The sequence below is a fragment of the Orbicella faveolata genome, unplaced genomic scaffold (genome assembly GCF_042242905.1).
Source record: "Orbicella faveolata isolate gen_17 unplaced genomic scaffold, um_ofav_v1 contig_36, whole genome shotgun sequence".
Lineage (NCBI taxonomy): Eukaryota > Metazoa > Cnidaria > Anthozoa > Scleractinia > Merulinidae > Orbicella > Orbicella faveolata.
Window position 1 is genome coordinate 13465908 of NW_028301565.1, and position 22292 is coordinate 13488199.

The 22292-nt window shown below is 37.6% G+C and overlaps 1 protein-coding gene across 3 annotated transcripts in view; it reads left to right on the top strand.

Moving 5' to 3' along the window:
• Positions 1–22292, top strand: part of LOC110064187 (phospholipid-transporting ATPase ID-like) — a 29648-nt gene that overhangs the window by 2168 nt on the left and 5188 nt on the right. The window contains exons 1-30 of one of the 3 annotated variants that reach the window (XM_089274879.1): positions 2320–2609; positions 4083–4255; positions 4612–4710; positions 5053–5114; positions 5955–6027; positions 6714–6784; positions 7349–7431; positions 7910–8016; positions 8089–8170; positions 8693–8751; positions 9701–9775; positions 10019–10143; positions 11611–11700; positions 12098–12152; positions 12751–12814; positions 13535–13648; positions 14309–14382; positions 15075–15170; positions 15753–15816; positions 16481–16560; positions 16759–16803; positions 17548–17604; positions 18784–18832; positions 19565–19635; positions 19927–20024; positions 20156–20192; positions 20453–20554; positions 21183–21222; positions 21686–21933; positions 22125–22175. In XM_089274879.1, coding sequence (XP_089131005.1) covers positions 2576–2609; positions 4083–4255; positions 4612–4710; positions 5053–5114; positions 5955–6027; positions 6714–6784; positions 7349–7431; positions 7910–8016; positions 8089–8170; positions 8693–8751; positions 9701–9775; positions 10019–10143; positions 11611–11700; positions 12098–12152; positions 12751–12814; positions 13535–13648; positions 14309–14382; positions 15075–15170; positions 15753–15816; positions 16481–16560; positions 16759–16803; positions 17548–17604; positions 18784–18832; positions 19565–19635; positions 19927–20024; positions 20156–20192; positions 20453–20554; positions 21183–21222; positions 21686–21933; positions 22125–22175 — 2478 coding nt within the window. In that variant the 5' untranslated portion in view covers positions 2320–2575. Of the gene's footprint in view, positions 1–2319; positions 2610–4082; positions 4256–4611; positions 4711–5052; positions 5115–5954; positions 6028–6713; positions 6785–7348; positions 7432–7909; positions 8017–8088; positions 8171–8692; positions 8752–9700; positions 9776–10018; positions 10144–11610; positions 11701–12097; positions 12153–12750; positions 12815–13534; positions 13649–14308; positions 14383–15074; positions 15171–15752; positions 15817–16480; positions 16561–16758; positions 16804–17547; positions 17605–18783; positions 18833–19564; positions 19636–19926; positions 20025–20155; positions 20193–20452; positions 20555–21182; positions 21223–21685; positions 21934–22124; positions 22176–22292 lie in introns of those variants that run through there. The other 2 variants (XM_089274878.1, XM_089274877.1) reach the window with 2 other exon arrangements.

Here is a 22292-nt window from a genome sequence, read left to right on the forward strand (position 1 = left end):
ATATACTGCTCTGTTGTCAGCCTTCTCCTTCTCGTTCCATTGGCGGACAATCTGTCGCAAAATTAAAGTCCTTCGTCGCTCGGTATTTTCGTCCGCCATATTGAATAATCTACGTTTAAAACATTTTCCGCTGGCCGACATTATCGACAGTATAAATTCTGAATTAAGTGCGACACAAGTGCGACGTATGAATCCACAGTCGCATTTCTGTCGCACTTAATTGAATTGAATTCGACACAGCAGAAATGCGACGTATGAACTGGGCCTAAGACACGCTGGATGATTCTGTTGCATAAGAAAGGCCTTGAAGCTGACAAAAACCTTCAAATAATTGCGTCCTTTGTATTGAAACGGATGATGTATCCTAAGCATTGATAAGCTAAACTTGAGTTTGTCGGGGTTTGACAAACTTCATCAAAGACATCAAGTTTGCGCTAGAGAAGATACTTTGTTTCGTTTGTGGCAATTTGGTGAAAACCTGTTTTTTTTTTTGTGACAATAAAAACAATGGGATTGAGGGCTTGAAAATGCAGTTTTAGTGAGGAAAGTTGGCGAAATTTGAATCAAATAGTACGGTTTCAATAGCAAATAAAAGTACACCACACCTTAGTTGTAGGAATAGACTCAAATGGGTCTCAATGGTTTCTTAACATTTTTGCAACTCGGGGTGCTTTGTTGGGAAGGAGCAACAGTCGATTGCTGTGCTATTAGTTGTTACTCTGAATACCCTCAATGGAAACTCTCTTAAAGAGCCAAATTCCTGATATTATACTGGAGTATATTGCTTCCGTCCACTTTCGCCAACCGACTAGCATAAAAGGATGCCAGTTCACGCAGATCACGCAATTGAGAGAAACAAGTTCATATGTTTTGCCCATTTAGTATGTACGTGTCGGCCTGTTTGACCTAATCCTGAGCAATCTTGCTTTTTACAATAGCTGTCTAATTTCTCTCGCGCTGATTAGCTCAGTTTTATCGTCAATAAGAGTACAGACGGATAAAATTTTCATTTATGCAAGCTTTCATGTTCAACGTTCAGCTCAAACGGTCAACTTTTTAACCAATGAGGTTTTATGGACTTTCTTAAGTACCCAATCTAAAAGCCAGAAAAGCTATGCCCGTCATTCTCAGCAAACAGAGAAAAATTTGGGTCAAGAGGTCCTGTGGGCTTTTTCACAAAATTCCCACTACATGTGATGATAACAAACTTCGACCCCGAATACCAATAACTTTTTTCATGGATTGACACTTCTTTTATTCAAGCAATATAACATGCTACTAATAATTCGGAAAATGAAAAAGAAATTTTGTATAGGGTACGGGGTTTCAAGAAACCATTTACAAATATATAGACAACGCATATCTCAGGCTCTAACTCGACATCATGTGAGTGATCAGAGTCTAGAATGTATTTTTCAAGGCCTGGTAATGTAGAAACCGCAAATTTTGTTGAACTGAGTGAATCTGGTTAGTTTCTAATAACTTTTAACAAGTTTATAGTATAAGGCATTGGTGAAGAATACAAAAGCGAAAACCGACACAACGTAGGATGATTTTTTGAAGGTGTTCTATATTTCGGCTGACCAAACCAGCCTTCTTCAGGTACAATGAGAATTTTACATTGGGACGTGTTTTTTTATGTAGCCGATATTTTCGTAATACCGGAAATACGTAAAACTTTTACGCATTTCAGGTTCCTCTTAACATAACTAGATAGGTGGTTTGGTTTTTTCACAAAATTCCCACGGAACTTTGAGGCGGGGGTAAACATGAATTTAGGTGAAATTTTAGGAAGTTTAAAGAGGGATTAAAAGGATAAAAAGGGGTTTAAAACACCACCAGACAGTTGATTGCCCCCAAAAGGGCACCCCGGGTTCAAGTTGGTAGACAACTGTTTGGTGTACATCTACCAATTTCTAACTTCAAATTCTAATTTTAAAACAACATCAAATCTTCAAAATTTCCTATTTCCATAAATTTTACTAATCCTTTGTGAAAAACTATTTATCCCCAAATATACCCAAAAATCACCAAAAAATTTACAAAACAGCCCAAAACGAAGCTATGTGAAATGAGCAGAGAAATTTTTCACTGCTTGAAACGTGAACGAGATATTTGCATTCAAACCATAATACCCAGCAAAAATATGGCCTTCATGTTAACCCTTAAATCTCGACATATAATACGCTCGCATTGATCCCGGACTATGTGATTGGAGGTCAGTTTTCGCGGTTTTTCCTTTAGACTGGCATCCAGTCCTCCATTTTAGCGCGTTCTTCAAAATGAGAGAAAACTGAAACAGAGCATAAATTTTATGTGGATTGTTTGCATTAATATTTTTGTCTGGGTCGACCTTGATGTCCTGGTCGAAAGAGGGCGGATTTTAAAGCATTTTACATCTCTTAGGAGATGGTTAGCGAAATTTTTCGCCCTTGCAGAAGTCGTAAGCTTGTGGTAAACCAAGAACACAGCTAACAGCGGCTAAAATCCCACAGTTGTCGGCTTGGTGTCTCTCAATTAACCTCAAGTTAACTAGTTTAATATATTACGGTTCCGGGATTTAACGCCTTTGAAAATGCATTTGTGCAGAGGACAGAATAACCAAGAAGGTATTGTACATATATTTTTCCTTTGTATAGTTGAAAGCACTTTATGAAGAAAAGGATCAGGAAGTGCTTGTTTGGAACAGCTGCTGCGAGACATCGAGACAAACTTCGTTGTTCGGGAAACGGCAGATCTTTGAGCCGCTGAGTGTGATCTTAACAAATTTCCAGTAACTTATATTATCTGGCATGAAATGCAGTTCTTCCGTGTACAGAGATGTGCCAGATGAACCTTAGTCATTTGACTTCTGCAATAGCTTTTATCTGAAACAAATGCAAGCTTATAAGCCCAATCAAAAGCGTACCGCTACTGACTTTAATATTGTAGCCTTATTGCCTTTTTAATTCGAAAACAGACCAATCCTCTCCAGTTCAGTAATAAGTCTTATATTCGGCAAGCCAAAGTGTGAAGCTTGCGACTTTCGAGACCTCGATTTCAAACATTAAACTTACTTTTCCGGTTTTTGTAGGGAGAAAGTCAAAGCGGCATAATAGCTCTGGAAAATGCCAAGCACAGCTAGTAATTTATGCAATGCACAATCCCATAGCTTAATTTTAATTTGTTACTCTAAATTTCTGTTTATCATCATGTTTACAAGATGAACAGTATTTTTATTGCATACGGTTTTTGTTTCATTACAATCGTCTCATTTTCAATCTAGTATAAAAAGAGTGAACAATAAATATTAATATAGCTATTTTTAGTATTTTTCTTGTATTTTTAAGGGAATCTGTTATATAAGGCTAGACTTTCTTTTGAAAAATTTTTTCTTTTTGAGACATATTTTATCTTTTTCACACAATGAATTATTCTTCATTTTTGTGAAGTAAGTATGCATGTATGTATGTACTTAATTTTTGGCAGTTTAAATTGCACCCTTTTAAAATAATTTAGGTGTTTTCTAAGTTCTATTTTCTCAGGGTATGTATTAAATCATAGTGTAAATCTTTAAATTTAATTACTTAGATTAAAGCTGTTATTTGTTTAGCATGCTAGCTTAGATTTCCTCAATAATAGATATCGCATTTTAGCATAAACAGTCATAAACGTTTTAGTTGAGTGTTTTATGATATTATAACATAGATAGGACCCTGCGCACGCTCTGATCGGTCAAAAACCCAGGTTTCATCAGATTTTTCATCACATTAACTACATATGTTACTTGAAAAATGTAGAAAACACTTGCCTTTTCTACATTTCTCAAGTACCTGTCATGTTTTATCACAGTGTAATACATGGCTTAGGCTTCTTTCTTTGTTAAATAAAACAGCTTTTAGTAGTAAAACCAGTCCTTTTGTTTAGAATTTGTACATTATTGACCCTTTCATGGTTTCTGGTGCTGTCTTGATTGAGAAGCAGTACACCATTTTCACCTAATTTGAACCTCTGCTTCATTTTTTCAGGTTTGACTTATACATGTGGGAAGCTTGACTGTATTTTTGTCTTGGTTAATCAGTTGTAAACATTTTGTCTTTCAGCTACAGAGAGACAACTCAGAACAAATGACCACGAATATAATTCTTCATTCCAATATGTTGACAATTACATCAGGACATCAAAGTACACTCTTCTCACCTTTTTACCTCTCAACTTGTTTGAACAATTCCGGAGGGTAGCCAACTTGTATTTTTTACTTCAAATCATTATCATGGTAGGTGTTCATAAGTACAATTTGAAGTAATTTTTAAGGGACAGTTTTTCCAGTGATCTTTGAATGTAGAGTGATACTGTTTTGAATTTAAAGTCTTAAGACTGAAAACAAAATTAGTCTAGACTAGTCTAGTAAGCCAACAAAAAACAAAAGAAAATGAGATACAACATTAATGTGTACATACAACAACTAAATATATCTCACTCTTCTTCTTCCCCCAAATTCTTCTCTAGTTTTCCTCCACTTCCTTTTCCTCCTCAGCTCTTTCTCCTCCTCCTCCTCCTTTGTCATGAGCCTACAACTTCAACGCATTATTAATTAAAATTAATTATAATATTAATCTTTATCCATCACAGTCCATTCCCAAGATCACGGCATTAAGTCCAGAAGCCACAGCAGTTCCTCTTGTATGTGTCTTGGCTGCAACAGGAATCAAAGATGCTGTGGATGATATTGTAAGTCTAGAAAATTTCTATTTATCTCAGGCAGCCTATGGTACCTATGTCTTTTCAGTATCAATCAAAGTTGTACATGCCCATTATTGTGACACAAGCCCTTTGAATAATTTCTAAGATCTTGAATTTATTACGAATTCCAGCTACCCTCATTGGATTTCAGAATTTAGTAACTACATTAAGCAGAGCATTCAGTTGTTTTTACTTAACCTCGTTTGTTTGGAAAATACATGTAGCGGTAAGGTCATCTCTATTTATAATCAAATAAAAGAACTTTATGTTAAAAGTTTTAGTAATCAAATTCATTAATGACAACTGAAGTCAATTTCTCTTAACTTACAGAAACGACACAGAAGTGATGATGAAGTCAACAACAGAAAGGCAAAGGTTCTTGCTGAGAATAGGTAACTAATCAATAATGAATAGCATTTTCTCTTCAAAGTTTGAAAAAATTTGGGTTTTATTATCTGTGAAATTTGAAATTTCTGGGAGGTGTTATTTTGATCTTCAACTACATGTACTTTTTGTTGTTAAAAAGTGCTGTTCCATAAAATATCCATACCCACCCTATAGGAGGTCACTGGAAATTCTTAGAGTGGGCTTCAAGTTTTAAGAAAAAAAGTACGGTCAAACCTCCACTAACAGCCACCTCTCTACAATGGCTCCTTTTGTTGGTCCTGGCAGACAGTCCATTCATCCACAAGACTTATTTTAACCTGTTTACAATAGCCACCTCTCCTAATGGCAGTGGCCGCTAAAGTGTGTCCTAACTGCGCAAATAACCTCCCGGCAATGGCCAGTTAATCAACAACTGACAAACAGTGTATACAAAACCACAATTTTTATCATAACAGGTCACGAAACTTGATCCATACCACACATCGCGGGTCTATTTCTGTATGTTTCTGCTTTACTGATATATTTTTATTTTGTTACATATATATATGCTACTTTAAAGATGAAATTGTTGTACCCCTTAAAAAGACAGGTGTCCCCACCTTCCCATGATGGCCACCTCTCTACAATGGCTGCTGTCCTCTGTCCCCAAGGTGGCCGTTGTGGAGAGGTTTAAATTGATTGTATAAAGCTTTAAAAGTAGTGAATAACTGGAAGATTGAAGTGATCTAGTGAATTTTTTTTTTTTTTTTTTTTTTCATGTACAAGACGTGTAGACGAATTTTAAATCTTTTACTTCTTCAAAGCTTTGATTGCTAATAAGCATTATTATTGTTGGTATTTTTCAGACAAAAGGAAGAGAGCTGGATGAAACTTCAAGTTGGTGACGTTCTCAGAATAGACAGTGATGATCAAATTCCTGTAAGTCATAAGTTGCGAAATTAAATTTCAATTGAACGGGGAATAGGATTTTCCCAAAAGTGATCATCGATTTTTTAGAACTATCCCAGATATATCTCCATTACTTTCAGCATGCTAAGGGCTACATAAGGACAGTATGTATGTGAACATTTATATTTTGTTTCATGTCAAGTGGCCTGCATCAATCTGTAAGACTGGGAAGGGGACATGGAAACTTGTTGACACTCGTAAGGACCTGTAATGGATCTTAACCTCTGGCATAGTATTCCAACATGGAGGCAAATAAAGTCTATTTTCATTCATACTTAGCCCTTGATTTGGGTTTCTGCCACACAAGTTCAGTGAATGCTGTGAGTTGCTCGTCTGGATGGGGTGTTATGACCCTTACAGCAGTCAATCTGTGGGACATTGACTAATTAAAAGTAGTTGATATGAACATGATTTATTTAAAATTTACAACTTCCTCATTCGGTTCAACCATCAAAATTAGAGGTAGAAGCCAGCATACCATGGGAGGAATTGCATTAATTAACACAACTAATTCAGTTCATTCAAACAGAACCCATCAAAAAAGATGTTATGATGGCATACATCACTGTAACCGCCATGTTATTGCTTGGTGTACATGTATAACTGAAAGTTCATTGAATTTTTCACAATAATATGAACTTTTGCTGATTCATCAGGCAGATATAGTGGTCCTCAGCACTAGTGAGGAAAATGGCTTGTGTTACATTGAGACGGCTGAGTTGGATGGGTGAGCTATACACAATAACGTTCAATATTAATTTCATTTTTTTTTAATCAACAGTGATTTTTCATGTACATTTAAGTGTCATGTTTTACAGTAAAGCTAAGTTCTCATGATAAATTTGTCATTGCAGCATTGTTGACTGGCCATGTTTATACAAATATACCGTTTAATAAACAAAATACTAGATATAATTGTTATTGTCCATAATGTTTGTGTAAGATTTAAAATGCCATTTTCATGTACTAGGCTAAAATGTTCAAAATTAAAAGAAAGGTCGAATGTCTTTGACCAAGTCATCTTTGGGTAAAAAGAACGTCAACCACGTGTATATTTATATGGTATATTTTGTACTGTATATTTAATTTGTCTACAAAATACACGTACTAGGTCATTGTGATGGTAACAGTTTGGCTGTACAAGAATGTGTTAAACGGAATAGATTTATAACTGGTTACCAAATTCAGTCCTAATGCTTCATTTGGAGAACAATGTATACTTAACCAGGCGCTTTAAACTTCTCTGGCAAGCTGATTATTTTGAGGTGACATACATTTTTATCATCAACAGGGAAACCAACCTAAAATGTCGTCAACCTCTTCCTGAAACTGGAGAGCTTGGTGACGATGAAGAACAACTTTCACAAGTTAAAAGTAAGTCCCTTAGCTTGCCACAAGTTTTACACTAACAGCACATCTACTAAGCAGTCATCAAATTAAATATTATAATTGCTTTTAATAATTGTTAGCGAACTTTTGGAATGTGCTACCATTTGAAAGCTGGTGTTCTTTTGCTAGCAGGTTTATTATTTTTGTTGGTTATTAGAAAGCAAGTAATTTAAGGTAAATATAAAGTAAGTTGTTATAGCCACAATTCAGGGCTCGCAAAAAGTGCAGTCCGATTGTCTGGGACAAGAAGATTTTCCCACCAGACCAGTAACTTTTCATTCTCACTTGCTCAATGGGCAATAACCTGGGCAAGTTGTCTTTCAACCATATATTTAGAAAAAGTAAACTAAGACTTGCCCAGGGCAAAAGGGCAATCTAGAATTCAACTTTTTTTTTTCGAGCCCTGCACATCACATGTAGTGAAATAATTGTAACAGTTTGTGTTGGTCAATTCCTTTTCTAGTTGAAATTAGTTGTGATCCACCCAACAACAGATTGGACAAGCTCAAGGGAAAGTTAACGTATGAAGGCAAACAGTATCCTTTGGACAACGAGAATGTCATTTTACGGGTAAGATACCTTCAAGATGATGTAGTTTTCTATTCATTCCAGTGAAAGTAACTAGCTTCTTTTCTCTGTCAGGGCTGTGTGCTGCGTAACACTAAATGGGTGTATGGTGTGGTCATATATGCTGGTCATGACACTAAACTCATGATGAATACTGGTATGGTTTTATTTTAAAGTAACGTCCTTGAACTTTTTTGTACTGTAAGGAAAACACAGAATTATTTTGGACAGATTAATTCTTGCAACACACCTACAATGAGAAGCATTCAAAGATTTTCCCACTCTTACATGTACAAATGTACTGCTCAATACATGTTGCATCTCTTTCCCAACACATTTTCCAGAGGAAGCTTCTACATGATAATAGTAATAATAATAATAATAATAATTATTATTATTATTATTATTATTATTATTATTATTATATTTAATATTTCTATAGTGCAAATTAACATGCACACACAGTTTATCAATGGATGTGACTGCACTGTGGTCTTGACTGAAAGGTTCAACATTGGCATGGATATATACATGTATAGCGATGAAATTTCTAAACTTTTTTGAGTAGCAAGTCAAACATTTCTAACTACATGTAGGTGAGAGGTAATTTTAGGTGAGAGTTACAAACGAAACTTAATAGGTGTGCGTTTGATTCCATCTGTGCTTGGTTGTTATCTAGGGGTCAGTAAATTCAAGAGGACAGGTCTGGATAAACTCACTAACAATCTTATCTTGTGGGTAAGTTCACATTCGTCACCAATCTGTGGAGTGCTACTCTGCAATGGTTTAAATGAATGGAGGAGGCAGCGTGGCTGAGTGGTCAGCACGTCAGACTTGTTTGACGGTTATTATAAGCCCAGAGTTCAAATCCTTGGCCACGCTTGTAATATTGAACTGGTTTGCCTCTGGCCAGTTGTGATTCTCAGTCATGTTATTTTCAAATAGTTGAATTATTTGTTATAGTTGTTTGCTCGGCCCCAATAGCCTTGAGCTATAAACACTCCCATGGGTTAAAAAAAAGGTTACATGTACATAATCTTACTTTTATTTTTTACAATTAATTATATCCTACAGGGTGCAAAGAAAATAAATTTTTGTTCAAGCTCTAACTATGAAGTGCTTAATATATCCTGATGATCAATATTTCACTAGCCCCCCCCCCCCCCCCCCCCCCCGAAAAGATCATCTCTAACAATACATCTGTAATTTGAATTTCCTCATAAAGTTCCCAAGAAACTTCACTTGCCCTTCAGGCAAGAGATAGAAAAAATCCACTAGTCTGACTGGAAAATCCACAAGCCCCGGGCTATCTGACGAGACATTGTGTGCCACCCCCTCCCTGACCCAAACTTGTTTACTGTTTTTCTCACTTTGTAAAGTTAAAATAGTTACCTGCTTCTATCTGATTTTCAGGAAAGAAAAAAGTGTGGGATAACAAATGGCCTATTGTAATTTTTTATGCATAGTATTTCTTGCTGTATATCAATGCTGTAGCGGATTCAGACCTTCAGCTAGGGGGGGGAGGGGGGAGGGCGGTTATTTTTTGCTGGCCCTGCCAGCTTTTCTTCCTTCTGCGATTTTTTTTTAACCAAAATAAGGGGGGCTGGGCCTCCTGGGCCCCTCCCCTAGATCTGCCACTGCAATGTCTACTGGTAATTAACAGATATCTGATCTACTCCTTTGTTAGATTGCTGCCATTTTAGGTATTATTTGTACTCTTCTTGCCATTGGAACAACAGTGTGGGAGGAAATAATTGGAAAGGTAAATGATGTACTGTTGTATATGTGTTCAGTAATTTCAGTTACATGCAAGAAGCCAGACACTTAGTTGAATGCCAACTTGAAGTTGATAAAGGTAAGCAAATTCACTGTAGTAGAATTTTTGTTTCAACTATTAACACTGCCCAACATTTTCTTTAGAAGTTAATTGCTTGGCAGAAACCAATGTTAGGAACAATCAGTAAAGGAGTTTGTTTCTCATAATGATGATAAATTATTGCTTCAGCATTTCCAAATATATCTACCATGGGAGGATTTCTACAAAGACAGTGTTGTGATCATTGGTATTGTCCACTGGCCATCATTTATCATGGTGTTAAATACACTTATCCCAATTTCACTGTACATTAGGTAAGCTGTAGAGTCTATTGGGCCTGTCTGATCTCAGACTAGAGACTCAGGAAGTTATGAAAGGAGTACTGATTGAAAATTCGGCTAGCATTTGTAAAGCATTTATGTATTAATTTTTTTACTGATATTCATATTTCAATATAATTTTTAATATATTCTATGTTTTAATTAATATTTACTTAAATTACGTTCCTTTTGAATTTCATTAATTGTCAAGCTCTATATACATGAGCCTCTCAGACACTGAGGGCATCCTCATCCTGGGTAGTGACATTAATAGATCGATTGATTGAGTGAGTGAGTGAGTGAGTGATTGACTAAACTCAGTTAGTAAGATGTATCACTGTAATTTGAATTTAAAACTAGTCAGTGATCAGAAAGCTATAATTGAAGGCTTTTGTGCAAAAAGGGCATACATGGCATTTTGGGCCGATTATTATTTTTTGCAGGATCGAGCTAATTTTTGACAGACTGACTTGTTTTGACATGAAAAGCATCGCTGCGTAACTGATTTGCGCTTCGTTTTCAAGAAATAACATGCAAAAAAGCTCAGTTTTCTGAGCGGCATCTTTTGGAGCAAATCCTTCAAAGGTGGATTTTGAGGCAGTGCGAACTTAAACGGTTATGTTTAGCAGCTTTGACGGCACAATTTTTTTTAAATAGATGTTTTGATTTTTGAAAGAAGTAGAGAAATAGACCGGAAAAAAAATCAACCAGCCTTGTATCTAACCGGTGTTACGACAAAACAAACTTGGACACGGCCCGTTCAGCTCCTTATCCACTTGTGCTAATGAAGCAACAGTAAGAGGAATGTGTAATTATATAAATAATAAAACTAGCGGCAAATACCACGCTTCGGTGACTTCATTGTTTAGCAAAACAAAGGTTTCTTTTGTTTTTCGCTCAACAAAAGACCTCCAAAAGATACCCTTGGAAAAAGTTTTTTGCATATGTTATTTCTCGAAAATGAAGCGCAAATCAACAAAAAAAAATTATGCAACAATGCTTTTCGTGTCAAAACAAGTCAGTCTGCCAAAAATTAGCTTGATCCTGCAAAAAATAAAAATTGGCCCAAAATGCCTCGTACGCCCTTTTTGCATGAAAGCCTTCAATTACAATAGGCCTCACTCTTCATTGTCAACCGTACTAGACATGTAAGGCCAGATGATAAATTTATCCTCAGTGTTCACCAGTGATAAATAGATTAACCATGATACCTTTGAGCACTGTCTGGATATTTTGTAGACACGGACCTTTCAGTTCCTTTGTGTACATAAGATCAAATTATTGTTTGGTGGATTGTCGACATGCACACAGTCATATACATCATGATATGGGGAGTGAGTCAGTTACCTCTTCAGAGAAACTAGTGCTGGCTAGGGGATGACAGATTTATTTCAATTTTATTTATATTTTGTGCAATGGGAAAGGTTAGTATTAATTTTATTAACTTTTATCTTTCTGAAGTGTTGAAGTGATTCGTCTTGGTCAAAGTTTATGGATAAACTGGGACGTTAACATGTATTATGAAAAGAAGGATACTCCAGCTGTGGCAAGGTATGTGATTGTCAACTTACATCTTTAAGACACTATAAAGTTCTCTGAAGAATAATTAACAATTATTCACCGAAGTGGAGGTAAATATCCATCACTTTCACCGACACTGAGGTGAATAATTGTTTTTGTATATACCACACAAGCTGAATAATTAGTGGACCAAAATGTTATTTCATGTGTGACAAGCGGTCGGAAATTTTAAAATCTCTCATGCCGTCTGCTCAGAGGTGAATAGTACTTGCTAATCACCTCCGAGTTAACCAATCAGAGGGTGTGAAAAGCACTATTCACTTGTGTGGTGTATACTAATTATTATTAATTGCACCCAAGTGTGTTTTTGTTCCTTTTCCATGTCCTTCCCTGTCAGTCTATATTAACTGCTTGGATTCTTTTTCAGAACAACCACCCTAAGCGAGGAACTTGGCCAAATTCAATACATCTTCTCTGATAAGGTGACGTTTCTCTTGATAACAGTGTGTGCTCCTAGTGAGGTCCAAGTGTACTGAATATTAAAAACCCTCAGGGCCATAATTTTGTTAATGGTTGCTCCTATGGTGATCATTGTGTAGGTAGGATTTAGGTTGTGTCCCTGTGGGGAAGACATGAATTGCAACTTTGGTGCTGTTAATATATCTGATATTGACAAATCAAAAATTGCCCAAGAAAAAAAAAATTAGTTCTTTGTACATGTATGTTGAGCATCTGACTGTGTAAGGAGGGAGGGTGAGTTGCAATAGTTAGTTGTAGTATGACACCCAGTTAAGGAGTGGCTAATGTGGACCATTAAACCAAAGAATTGAAAAAAGGACCATCTGTTCATCTGGGATAAGTAGATTTTCCTGCTGGGCAAGTAACTTTTCATTCTCTCTTGCTTGATGGGCAAGGGATCAGGCAAGTTGTCACCCAACTAGATCATTAAAAGAACAAACTAATGTAAGACTTGTCCAGGGCAAGCAAAATTTGAGAGCTACTTGTCTCATGGTCAATCTGTAATTCAAGTTTTTTTTCGTACCCTGTACAATGTACTGAAGATTTTATTTTCCCTTGCAGACTGGAACACTGACACAAAATGTGATGACTTTTAAGAAATGTTCAATAAACGGGAGACTCTACGGTATGTGCAAGTCAATTTATTCCCTCTCAGTGATTTTGTTAGTATGTAGCTTGAATGCGTAAGACACTAGGCAGTGTGGCATACATTATCAAAATAATACTTCAAGTCAAAATAATGTTGGTACTTGTTTAAAGTGAGTGAATTTCCAAGTAGACGGTGTAATTTTCTGACTAGCAGTCATGATGAAGTTTTTTGATATTATTGCTGTCTGTAAAATTATTTTCAAAATGAAAATGGGTTGTTTTCCATAGAATACTAAGTTGGCATGGTCATTGGGATTGTCATTACTTTCCTAATAAATTAATATAATTTCAAACTAATCAGCAATCATTCTCATCTGAGCTGTCTAGACTACTGACCATAAACTGTCATTCATGTTGATTTGAGTACCTTCGTATAGAAATGTAATTTCAAATCTTTATTTGAAAATTGTACGGTATCTTAATATAAGCAAAGCTTTTAATTAATCTGGGCATCTGGTGAAGGCTATTCTTTGTAAAGTTGTTGTGACTTTTCAGAATTAACTCATGTGAACTGCTAAATAATGGTATCTTACTTTAAATGCAAGCTGCAGATTTCATTTGTAAGTGAGAGATAAAGTTAAAGATAAATTTCTAATGTAACCATCTTTGCATCTGCAACTGGTCTTGTGTGCTAATGATAAAATTAATATCAACTTGTACTAAACCTGACTTGATTGATTCTGTAATATTGCGGCAGGCGAGCCTCCCGATCCTTCTTCTGTCAGGCTGCACCCTTCTAAGCACATGGCGCACAACTCTTGTCAGTTTCATAGCTGCTTCTTTGACTGTCCTCTGCACATGCCCACTAAACGTATGTATCAGTCTCTTTGATCACTGTGCACTTGCAGCTTTTTCAAAACTGGTTTTCAAGGTGCAAAACTGCTCTGACATTATCCTGATTCTTCCTTGGAGCTATGTGTCTGTCTTTTCTGCAGGAACAGAACAAGAAGGGCTTTTCCGGCTACGCAGGCTGCTTTTTTGTTCTTTGCTAGGTTACCCAACAAATGCCAGTGACAGGGGCTCTGTGAGAAGAAATTGAGGTTGAACAATACACCATGGCTTAAAATCATAAAACTAAAACTTTAACAGTTTTATAAGAAATAACCTGTGATACCTCACCTTGACTGTCAGCAAACTTGTTTTGAAAAAGGTGTAATTGCCCAAAATCAGGAAATAACTTTCTAATACTTTTTCTAATTCTCTTATAATGTAATTCATGAACATTACTGAAGAGTGTTTGCTTTAAAATCTGCAAAACTGCATCTTAAACTGAGTCGGTTACTAAACAAATATACTATAGATAAACTGATATTCATAATAGTCACTGAATTTATTTTCGCTTTAATCAGTTGAAAGCTACAGTTATATGAAGTGCTTGGCTTCCATGGGAAATTAATAGTTTTAATGCAACTTTACCTGAATTATTTGTAAAAGTATGTAGTCTCAAATTTATAGGTATGGTTTTCTTTAGGTCACATTGAGGGCGAAAGTGCAGGGAATCCTGGAGAAACGCTTGTTAGCTCAGTATCTATCAGAGAGGAAGGCGTAAGAGATAACATTGAATACAGATTTTAATTTAATCCCTTATGTTCTTACCTTGGAAGTGATTTTTAATTTTTAAATTCACCACTGAAGTAACCAAAGTTTAGCCAATTGGGAAGTCCGAACGGTGACCGTGTCCGCTTAATAGAGGTAACCCCTTAATTGAAGTCAAATACATGTAGTCAATGGATGAAGTGAATTTCGGGAATTTGAAAAGTGAATAGGGGGTGATGGCTTAACGGAGAGCTGCCTAATAGAGGATTGACTGTATGTCATATAGGGTTACGTAGCCACGTCTTCAAAAGCTTGGGCTCAGTCAATGGACCTCTTACCGATGTCATGCTTTTCCAATCTTTTCATTCAAACAAAAAATAAGCTAAAATAAGCCTCGTCACTCGATTTGTCATGCTAAATTCAGTAAGTATGCAAAGTGTCTTGAGAATCCGTTGCAAAGCTTGTCCGCTGGCCTACATTTCTTCGTAAAAATTTGCAAGTTTGGGGTCCCATATTTTCATGAGTTTGCAAAGGATTCTTTTATATGAAAGGTCCATTCTTGGAGACGGGATTCTAACCAGAACATGCGCTTGTTTCCCTGAAAATTCATAATTATGTGCATGAACTAACTATAACAAGTCCAATATGTCCGATATGATGTGAAGTTCTTGCTTGTGATGTCCTTGTTTATCATTGCTCAGGCACCAGATGTGGACTTCTCCAAGAATCCTTATGCTGACGGAAAATTTAAATTCAATGACAAAACTTTGATGGATGAAATAGACGTAGGCAATAAGGTATGCACTGTTAACTTAAATTAGCTGTCCCTGTTTGTTCTTCTGGTTGTGGTGGTTTGGTTCTTTTAACCATCAGTCACCCGTGTCGTCTTTATTTCACAAGAGACGTGTTTCTGTACATGTTAGGGCGTTTTGCTTTAAGAAATTGCTCGATTTTAAGCCTAACTTGTCATTAACCTGGAGGTTGATCTTTTCCTGAAAGTGAATTCTATTAGCTCTGTTAATTTTTTTTGTTTGGTTTGCGTCTGCGTTTTTCTTTCTAACGGCCTCATAGCACTCTGTCTGTCTGTCTGTCTGTCTGTCTGTCTGTCCACCTGTCTATTTGTCTGTCTGTGTCGGTCTGTCTATCTGTCTGTCTGTCTGTCTTTCTGTCTGTCTGTCTAAGTTTTCTGTCATGTCAGAGGTGCTTTGAGGGGACTCCTCCTCTTCTTCCTTGAAATTGGCAGGGGTAGACTGTGAGACAGTTAAAACTCCAGGGAGTAACTTGTGAGGAACTTGGTTGTCGAGGCAGTGAAACGTGTGTTTATTTGACTAAAATATGTTGTACTTTCAAAGTAATTATTTTGACGTTTTCTTTTGCAGGATTGCCATGAGATGTTCCGTTTATTAGCCGTCTGTCATACAGTTATGGTTGAGTCAAACAACGGTAACAACTTTCGTCTTTTTGTGTATTTGTGTCGGGAAGCAGGCGTCTAGCCAGATGGGTGTCCAGGAGTCCTTTGGACGGCTTGTTTTTACAGTGGAATTAACTCGCAAATAATCCACTTCTGACTTCGTGGCATATCGCTTTGTGGCAATGTCGCGATTTATTAAAGTCGTTTTTGTTTCAGTGTTTGGTTTTGTTTTTACACTTTACAAAATTCCTTCTAATTGTAAGAAACCTTAAAGCAATACACATGCAGTGTACGTGTACTAAGGTAGAAAAACACGAAAGATGTATAAGGAGACAAAAAAAGAAGAGTAGTATGCCTACGATTAGGGGAGATAGAGACGGAAGAGCACCGACAAACTCACCTCGTCCATGACAAAGAGTTTTGTTTGTGAAACATAGTTTTTTTTTATGGGGTACCTGTGGTATCCCACACTATTGTCGTTGGCTCGTGTCCGTTAATGCAAGTGAGTTTGTATCCCACACATGTACCCTTTGGGTACCTATTTTTTTCCTTGTGCTCTTGCTTTGGTCTTGTTACATTTAATTTTGTATATAGTAGCCTTGGCTTTCCCCCAACCCTTGTTATTACGAACGCTGAGGTGGCTGATGGTTTTGTTCTATTTTCCTGACCGGTATTCTCGACATGTTGTTCTTGTAGGTAATTTGGAGTATCAGGCCCAGTCTCCCGACGAAGCAGCTCTGGTCACGGCTGCAAGGAACTTTGGATTCACCTTTGTGGTAACGAACTTTTAGCTTCATAGGTCATAAAAATGGCGGAGGTTAAATCTTGCTACATGTCGTGTAGCAATGCTATGGAATCAAGTCTAGTTTGGTCAAGAGATCATATATCTGCACAATGATCCCTATCATCTGGAAATAGTTTTTTTTCCTTGTAATCTGCCTAAGTCTAATTTTTGACATTTGATTTTGTTTTAGGAACGTTCACCCACCACTATCACCATTGATGTGTTAGGGAAACAGGTCAGTGAGCAATAGTTTTTTCGCTGTTCTCATTTGTTTCTTGAGATTATCGAGAGACTACAATGGCAAGAAGAAATTCCTCGTTGTAGGGGATACCCTTTCCTGGCTTCATTATTTTCTGTTAACTCTTTCACCGCTGAATTACAAACAGCACAACATGAACATGTTGCTCCATAGCTATTATTTGAATGGACCCACTTTAGGGATTCATCCAAGGACTTAAATGATACCGCCACTTTGTAATACACAGTACCACATGGAGATCAGACTTTATTTGAAGGGCTGCACACTAGCAAAATCTTCAAATGTTGTTTATAGTGGACAATGCACTTAGCTACACCTAGCTAGTTCTCAGGCGTGCCACTTTGACTGAAAGAAAGAGATATTTCAAATAAACATAATAGGCGTAAAAATCCCAACGGCTGGTGGCAGACCAGTTGGCTAATTACAAGCATGACCGAGGAGTTCAATTTGAACTAGGGTCTACTGAGAAACAACTCCAGCTTAATGGCCAGAGCGGGATTTGAACCCACGACCTCCGAATTCCAAGTCCGGCGTCCTAACCACCCGGCCACGTTGCTTCCACGGCTCTGCAAGTGAAGAGGCTGATTGCTACAGAAAGAAAGTGTCAACCGCTTGTACTTTATATGTCACATCCTTTGGAGAGAGGTTGTCTCTGTGGGTAGTCCTAGACTAGTTATTTATTTGTTTCGTTCTTGTGAATTTCACATTTCACTATTTCAGGAGATGTACGAGTTATTAGCCATTCTGGATTTCAACAATGAGCGAAAACGGATGTCGGTGAGTATTAAAATCAAAACCATCTGTCCATGAGCTGTAGGAGACGCCCGGGCCGGGGATACTCTCTTAAATGGGCTATATGGGTAAGTGCGCCCCCAAAGGGTATGGTTTTCACCCGTTTTGGTCATAAATAGGGTATCGATTTGGCTATTTTGGTGTTAAATAGGGTATGGTTTTTGTACTCTAGTCTTTGAATTGGATTTTCTTTTTAGAAGAAGTTACTTTTTCATCATTGTCGATAAGACCATAAACAATAGCCCTTCAAAAATTATGTCTAGGTCAACTGTGTCAGCTGCAACGGTCATCAATAGGGTATCAAATTTTTAGTCTGGTCATAAATAGGGTAGGGTAGGGAAAATCGCAGATTTTGGTCATAAATAGGGTAAAGATTTTGGGAAGTGGGCCGCACACCCCCACCTAATGTTTCTGGGAGTACCCCCTCCCCTCTCCCCGGAGGAGAATTAAATAAAGCTTGAACAACACTTGAGTAAACAAGCTTTTATTGAACTTGGGTGTTAAACTAATTTCCATTTGGTGTTTTGACGCGAAGCGCGAAATAGAAAAATCGCCAGTGGATTATAACACATAACGCCAAATGCAAATGAGTTTAGTTTGTCCAAGTGTAACCCTACACACCCCTGAACGAAATTTTTTTCCCGAGATGTCATCATCCTGAGCACTGAAACTCGTAGGTTTTCTCGGTGCAATAAAAGCTTGGTTACCTGAGTGTGGGAGGCGCGGTGGCCTCATGGTTAGTACGCTCGTCTCCTGATCGAGCGGTCCGGGTTCGAGCCCTGGCCGGGGACATTGTGTTGTGTTCTTGGGCAAGACACTCTACTCTCACAGTGCCTCTCTCCACCCAGGTGTATAAATGGGTACCGGCGAACTTAATGCTGGGGGTAACCCTGCGATGGACTAGCATCCCATCCAGGGGGGAGTAGAAATACTCCTGGTCGCTTCATGCTACAGAAACCGGGATAAGCTCCGGCCTGATGGGCCACTTGGCTCGTATGCAGACTTTACCTTTACCTACCTGAGTGTAATTCCAGTCATTTTAAAAAGGTGATTGTTAAACAACGATTACGGAGGAAAAAAAAACTTTTGTAGTTTGGTTCACATTTGGTCGCAAAGGTCTACACTAAAGAGAAATACCACGTTTGGTTTTCGTATTGTTTTTAGGTTATTGTCCGGCAAGGTGACCAAATAAAGTTGTACTGCAAAGGCGCTGGTTAGTCCTCTGTTTTTTTTTTTTCTGGCGATAGCTTGAGTGATATTTTGTTTCTTGTTCCTTTCAAGGACGGCATTAACCCTCTTCCTTTATACTTTTGACATTTTTAACCTCGAATGTACACTTCAAAGTTTTGTGTTTGTTTTTGTTCAGGGATAGTTTAAACACTGCACTGAATATTGGCGAATGAACTTTTGGTTGTCTTCTGGGATTTTTTGTTTTGTTTTGTTTTGTTTTTACAAACTTCAAATGAAAATTAAACAACGCTCTTTCAGTTCTCAAAAGACCAATTTCGATGTATTAAAATTCAGCGTAAAACAATAGACCTCAGTACGAGGCTGGGGAATAACTGCAGAGTTTGTGAGTTTATTCCCCAGAGCCTCGTGCTGAGGTCTATTGTGTTAGGCTGAAGTTTAATATATCGAAATTGGTTTATTTCTAGCAACAGATGATAATTTCTTTAGAAGAGGGAGCAGGATATGAGTGGGTGGATGTCCCAATCAGAATCGGCGAAAACAATATGACTTAATTATACATGCACTTCTTGTTGAAACTTTGACCTGTTATTTGACCGAACGTGATTGTTATGACGTGATTGTTATGACGTGATTGTTATGACGTGTTGTTATGACGTGATTGTTATGACGTGTTGTTATGACGTGATTGTTATGACGTGATTGTTATGACGTGATTGTTATGACGTGATTGTTATGTTATAACTTCGTCTTGCAGATACTATCGTTTACGAACTTCTCGATCATTCTTGTAAACCGCTCATGACGAAAACGATGCAGCATTTGAACGTAAGTTTTCAACCCCTACATCGGAGTGCCACTGTAATAGGCCATTTTCGAGTTAGCTTGTGCCTCTGTTTCAAAACGAGTCCTTGTGCAAAAACTTTCATATGAAAATGAGCTTGATTTGCATGAAAATGAATCTGAAGGGGGTGGGTGAAACACGTTTCCATATTAAGTTTCGCGCGAAAATTCATTTTGATACATAGGCAAAAGGCAACACAGAAATGGCCTATTCGTTTTCATTTTCATGCAGTCGTATGTAGGTTTTGCCCTCACTGCCAACAATTTGTATCTTAGGTTTTTGCAGCCGAAGGTTTACGCACCTTGGTAGCAGCTTACAAAGACATACCTCTGGACGCGTACAAGGAATGGGAAACTAAATACAAAGAGGCGAGGTAAGAGTAATGTTTGACTTTCTCCTCCGATGAAGAACTAAAAGCTAAAACTACTTGTACGTGGAGTCATTTGTTGTAACCTGTTTTTTGTTTTCGTTTTTTTGTTTGTTTGTTTGTTTTGTTTTTTCCAGTTTGGCCATGGACAATAGAGACGAGCTAGTTCAAGAGGTGAATTTATTTTTGGATGTAAAAATTTAAAGTGATGTCAAAGTAGCGTATTCAAGGCGTTTAGTTGCTTATATCCGAGTTGTGCAAGCAAGGAACAGAGTCGCACTGTACAGTTGACCTAATCAAAATGGGTGGACAACTCACGTCTTTTTTTGTGTGTGCATTTACCAGCAATCCTTTTTCTTACGAAAGATTCCTTTGTTCTGTATGAAAGGAGAAGATTGACTCACAGGAATTTCATTTTTTTTTTTGCGTGCCAGGCTTATCAGGATATTGAGCAGAACTTAATTCTGATTGGTGCAACGGCGATAGAGGACAAGCTACAGGATGACGTGCCTGATACGATTGCTACATTAGCAGAGGTCAGTATGTCCGCATGAGTTCTCAGAAACTTATCTTAGCAGCGACTGCGTTATGTGTCACGGATTGCAGGGTTTCTTTAAAAAAAAATTTAGTCCAGGCTCAGTGCTTAGAGCGCTCAACCGGTATCTGGGAGGTCATGGACTCGAATCCTGTCGGGGACTCAGAATTTTTTCTTTGTTCCATACTCCAACATTTCATCTTTATCTTTTTACAGTAAGTACACTCGAACTATGAACACTTGAAATTCTTTTGCACATTTTTTTTATGGTGACTATAGAATGGAGGCTCTACATATAATGTACAAGATTTGCATTTTTATAGTGTAAAAACACGAAATACTCTTGTTAATGTGAAAAGCCTTCGTTCTATGGTCACTTAAAAAAATGTGCAAAACAAACGTGAAGTGTTCCTGACTTGAATGTCCTCACTGTAAGAACATCGGTGGAAGTCAAAGTCAACCTTCCTCTTGATAGTAACCATCCTTCTTTCTGTTTGTTTTTTTTTTTGTTACCTCTAGTGTTTCACTAGCTTGATCTGGTAATCTATGTTATTTTACGCCGGTTTGTTGCGTATCGTCACCAAAAATGCAAGCTCGACTAATGGTGTTTCGTTCCCTTTTGTCTACAGGCGGACATCAAAATCTGGGTTTTGACTGGAGACAAAGTAGGTCAGTGTGATCTCTTTTCCTGTCTCCTTCATATTCCATGACAGGGAAAAGGAAGCTTTCCGTGTCTGTGTCATTTCTTTTTAATATGCAACAAACCTTACCTGATTGTAGGAAACATAATTATGGATGAAAGTTTGTAGAACTGCACCGATACGAAACCTTATCTGTAATGATAAATGTTAGATAAAGAGTTCAATGTAAGTTTGTACTTTTTTTGTGCAAGGCATAGCCGCGTCATCGTTGCCGCTCGCTAGTTTAAATGAGTACGGGGAGGGGCGGGGTGGGGGGAGGGCGGCCGGCGGATAGCCTGCTGAGCGCTACAGCATCCCATCCAGGGAGAGTAACAGAATCTGGCAGAGTTAAACGCCCGCAGTTGTAGACTTAAAGGCTCGTGAAGACTTACTCCGTTGGTATTGTTTATCTATTCTTTGGTTATCTTCTTGCGGTTTTCTATTCCTTACAGAGACAGCCATCAACATTGGCTACTCGTGTCATCTGCTGACCGATGGCATGACGGAAGTGTTTATCATCAATGGAGAAACTCTAGAATCCGTTCAGCAGGCTATAGCTGAATACAAGTACAAGATTTTGGGCGGAGCTTCAACAACGAAAGCACAGAAAGAAAACAGCCTCAGGGATGTCGACGTCGAAGTGTTATCGTACAAATCTTACAAGGATACTCCTGCGGGGGAGATACCAACCTCTACACAGGTGATAACAACGAGTGCGTGCACGTTTCGTGTAGATATCGCCAGCTATAATCCATCGAACATTTTCGCTCGCAATTCCTGCTAATTCCTGTAATCAGTGACTCGTGCTTATTAAGGTGATTCATTTCGTTGGAGTCACTGATAACTGAGAAATATACATTTATTTTTTAATTTGTATTTTTGTGCTCTCAGAAAGAAAAGGAAGAAGAAACGTTTGGACTTGTTATTCCTGGAAAAAGTTTAGTAAGTGAAACTTTCTCTCTCTCATTTTATTTTTTTGGCCTTCAGTTTTTGCATGTACTTCGGGTGGTTGTTTTAAGTGCGATGCAGTCATTTATATTTTATTTACTTTTCTCAATT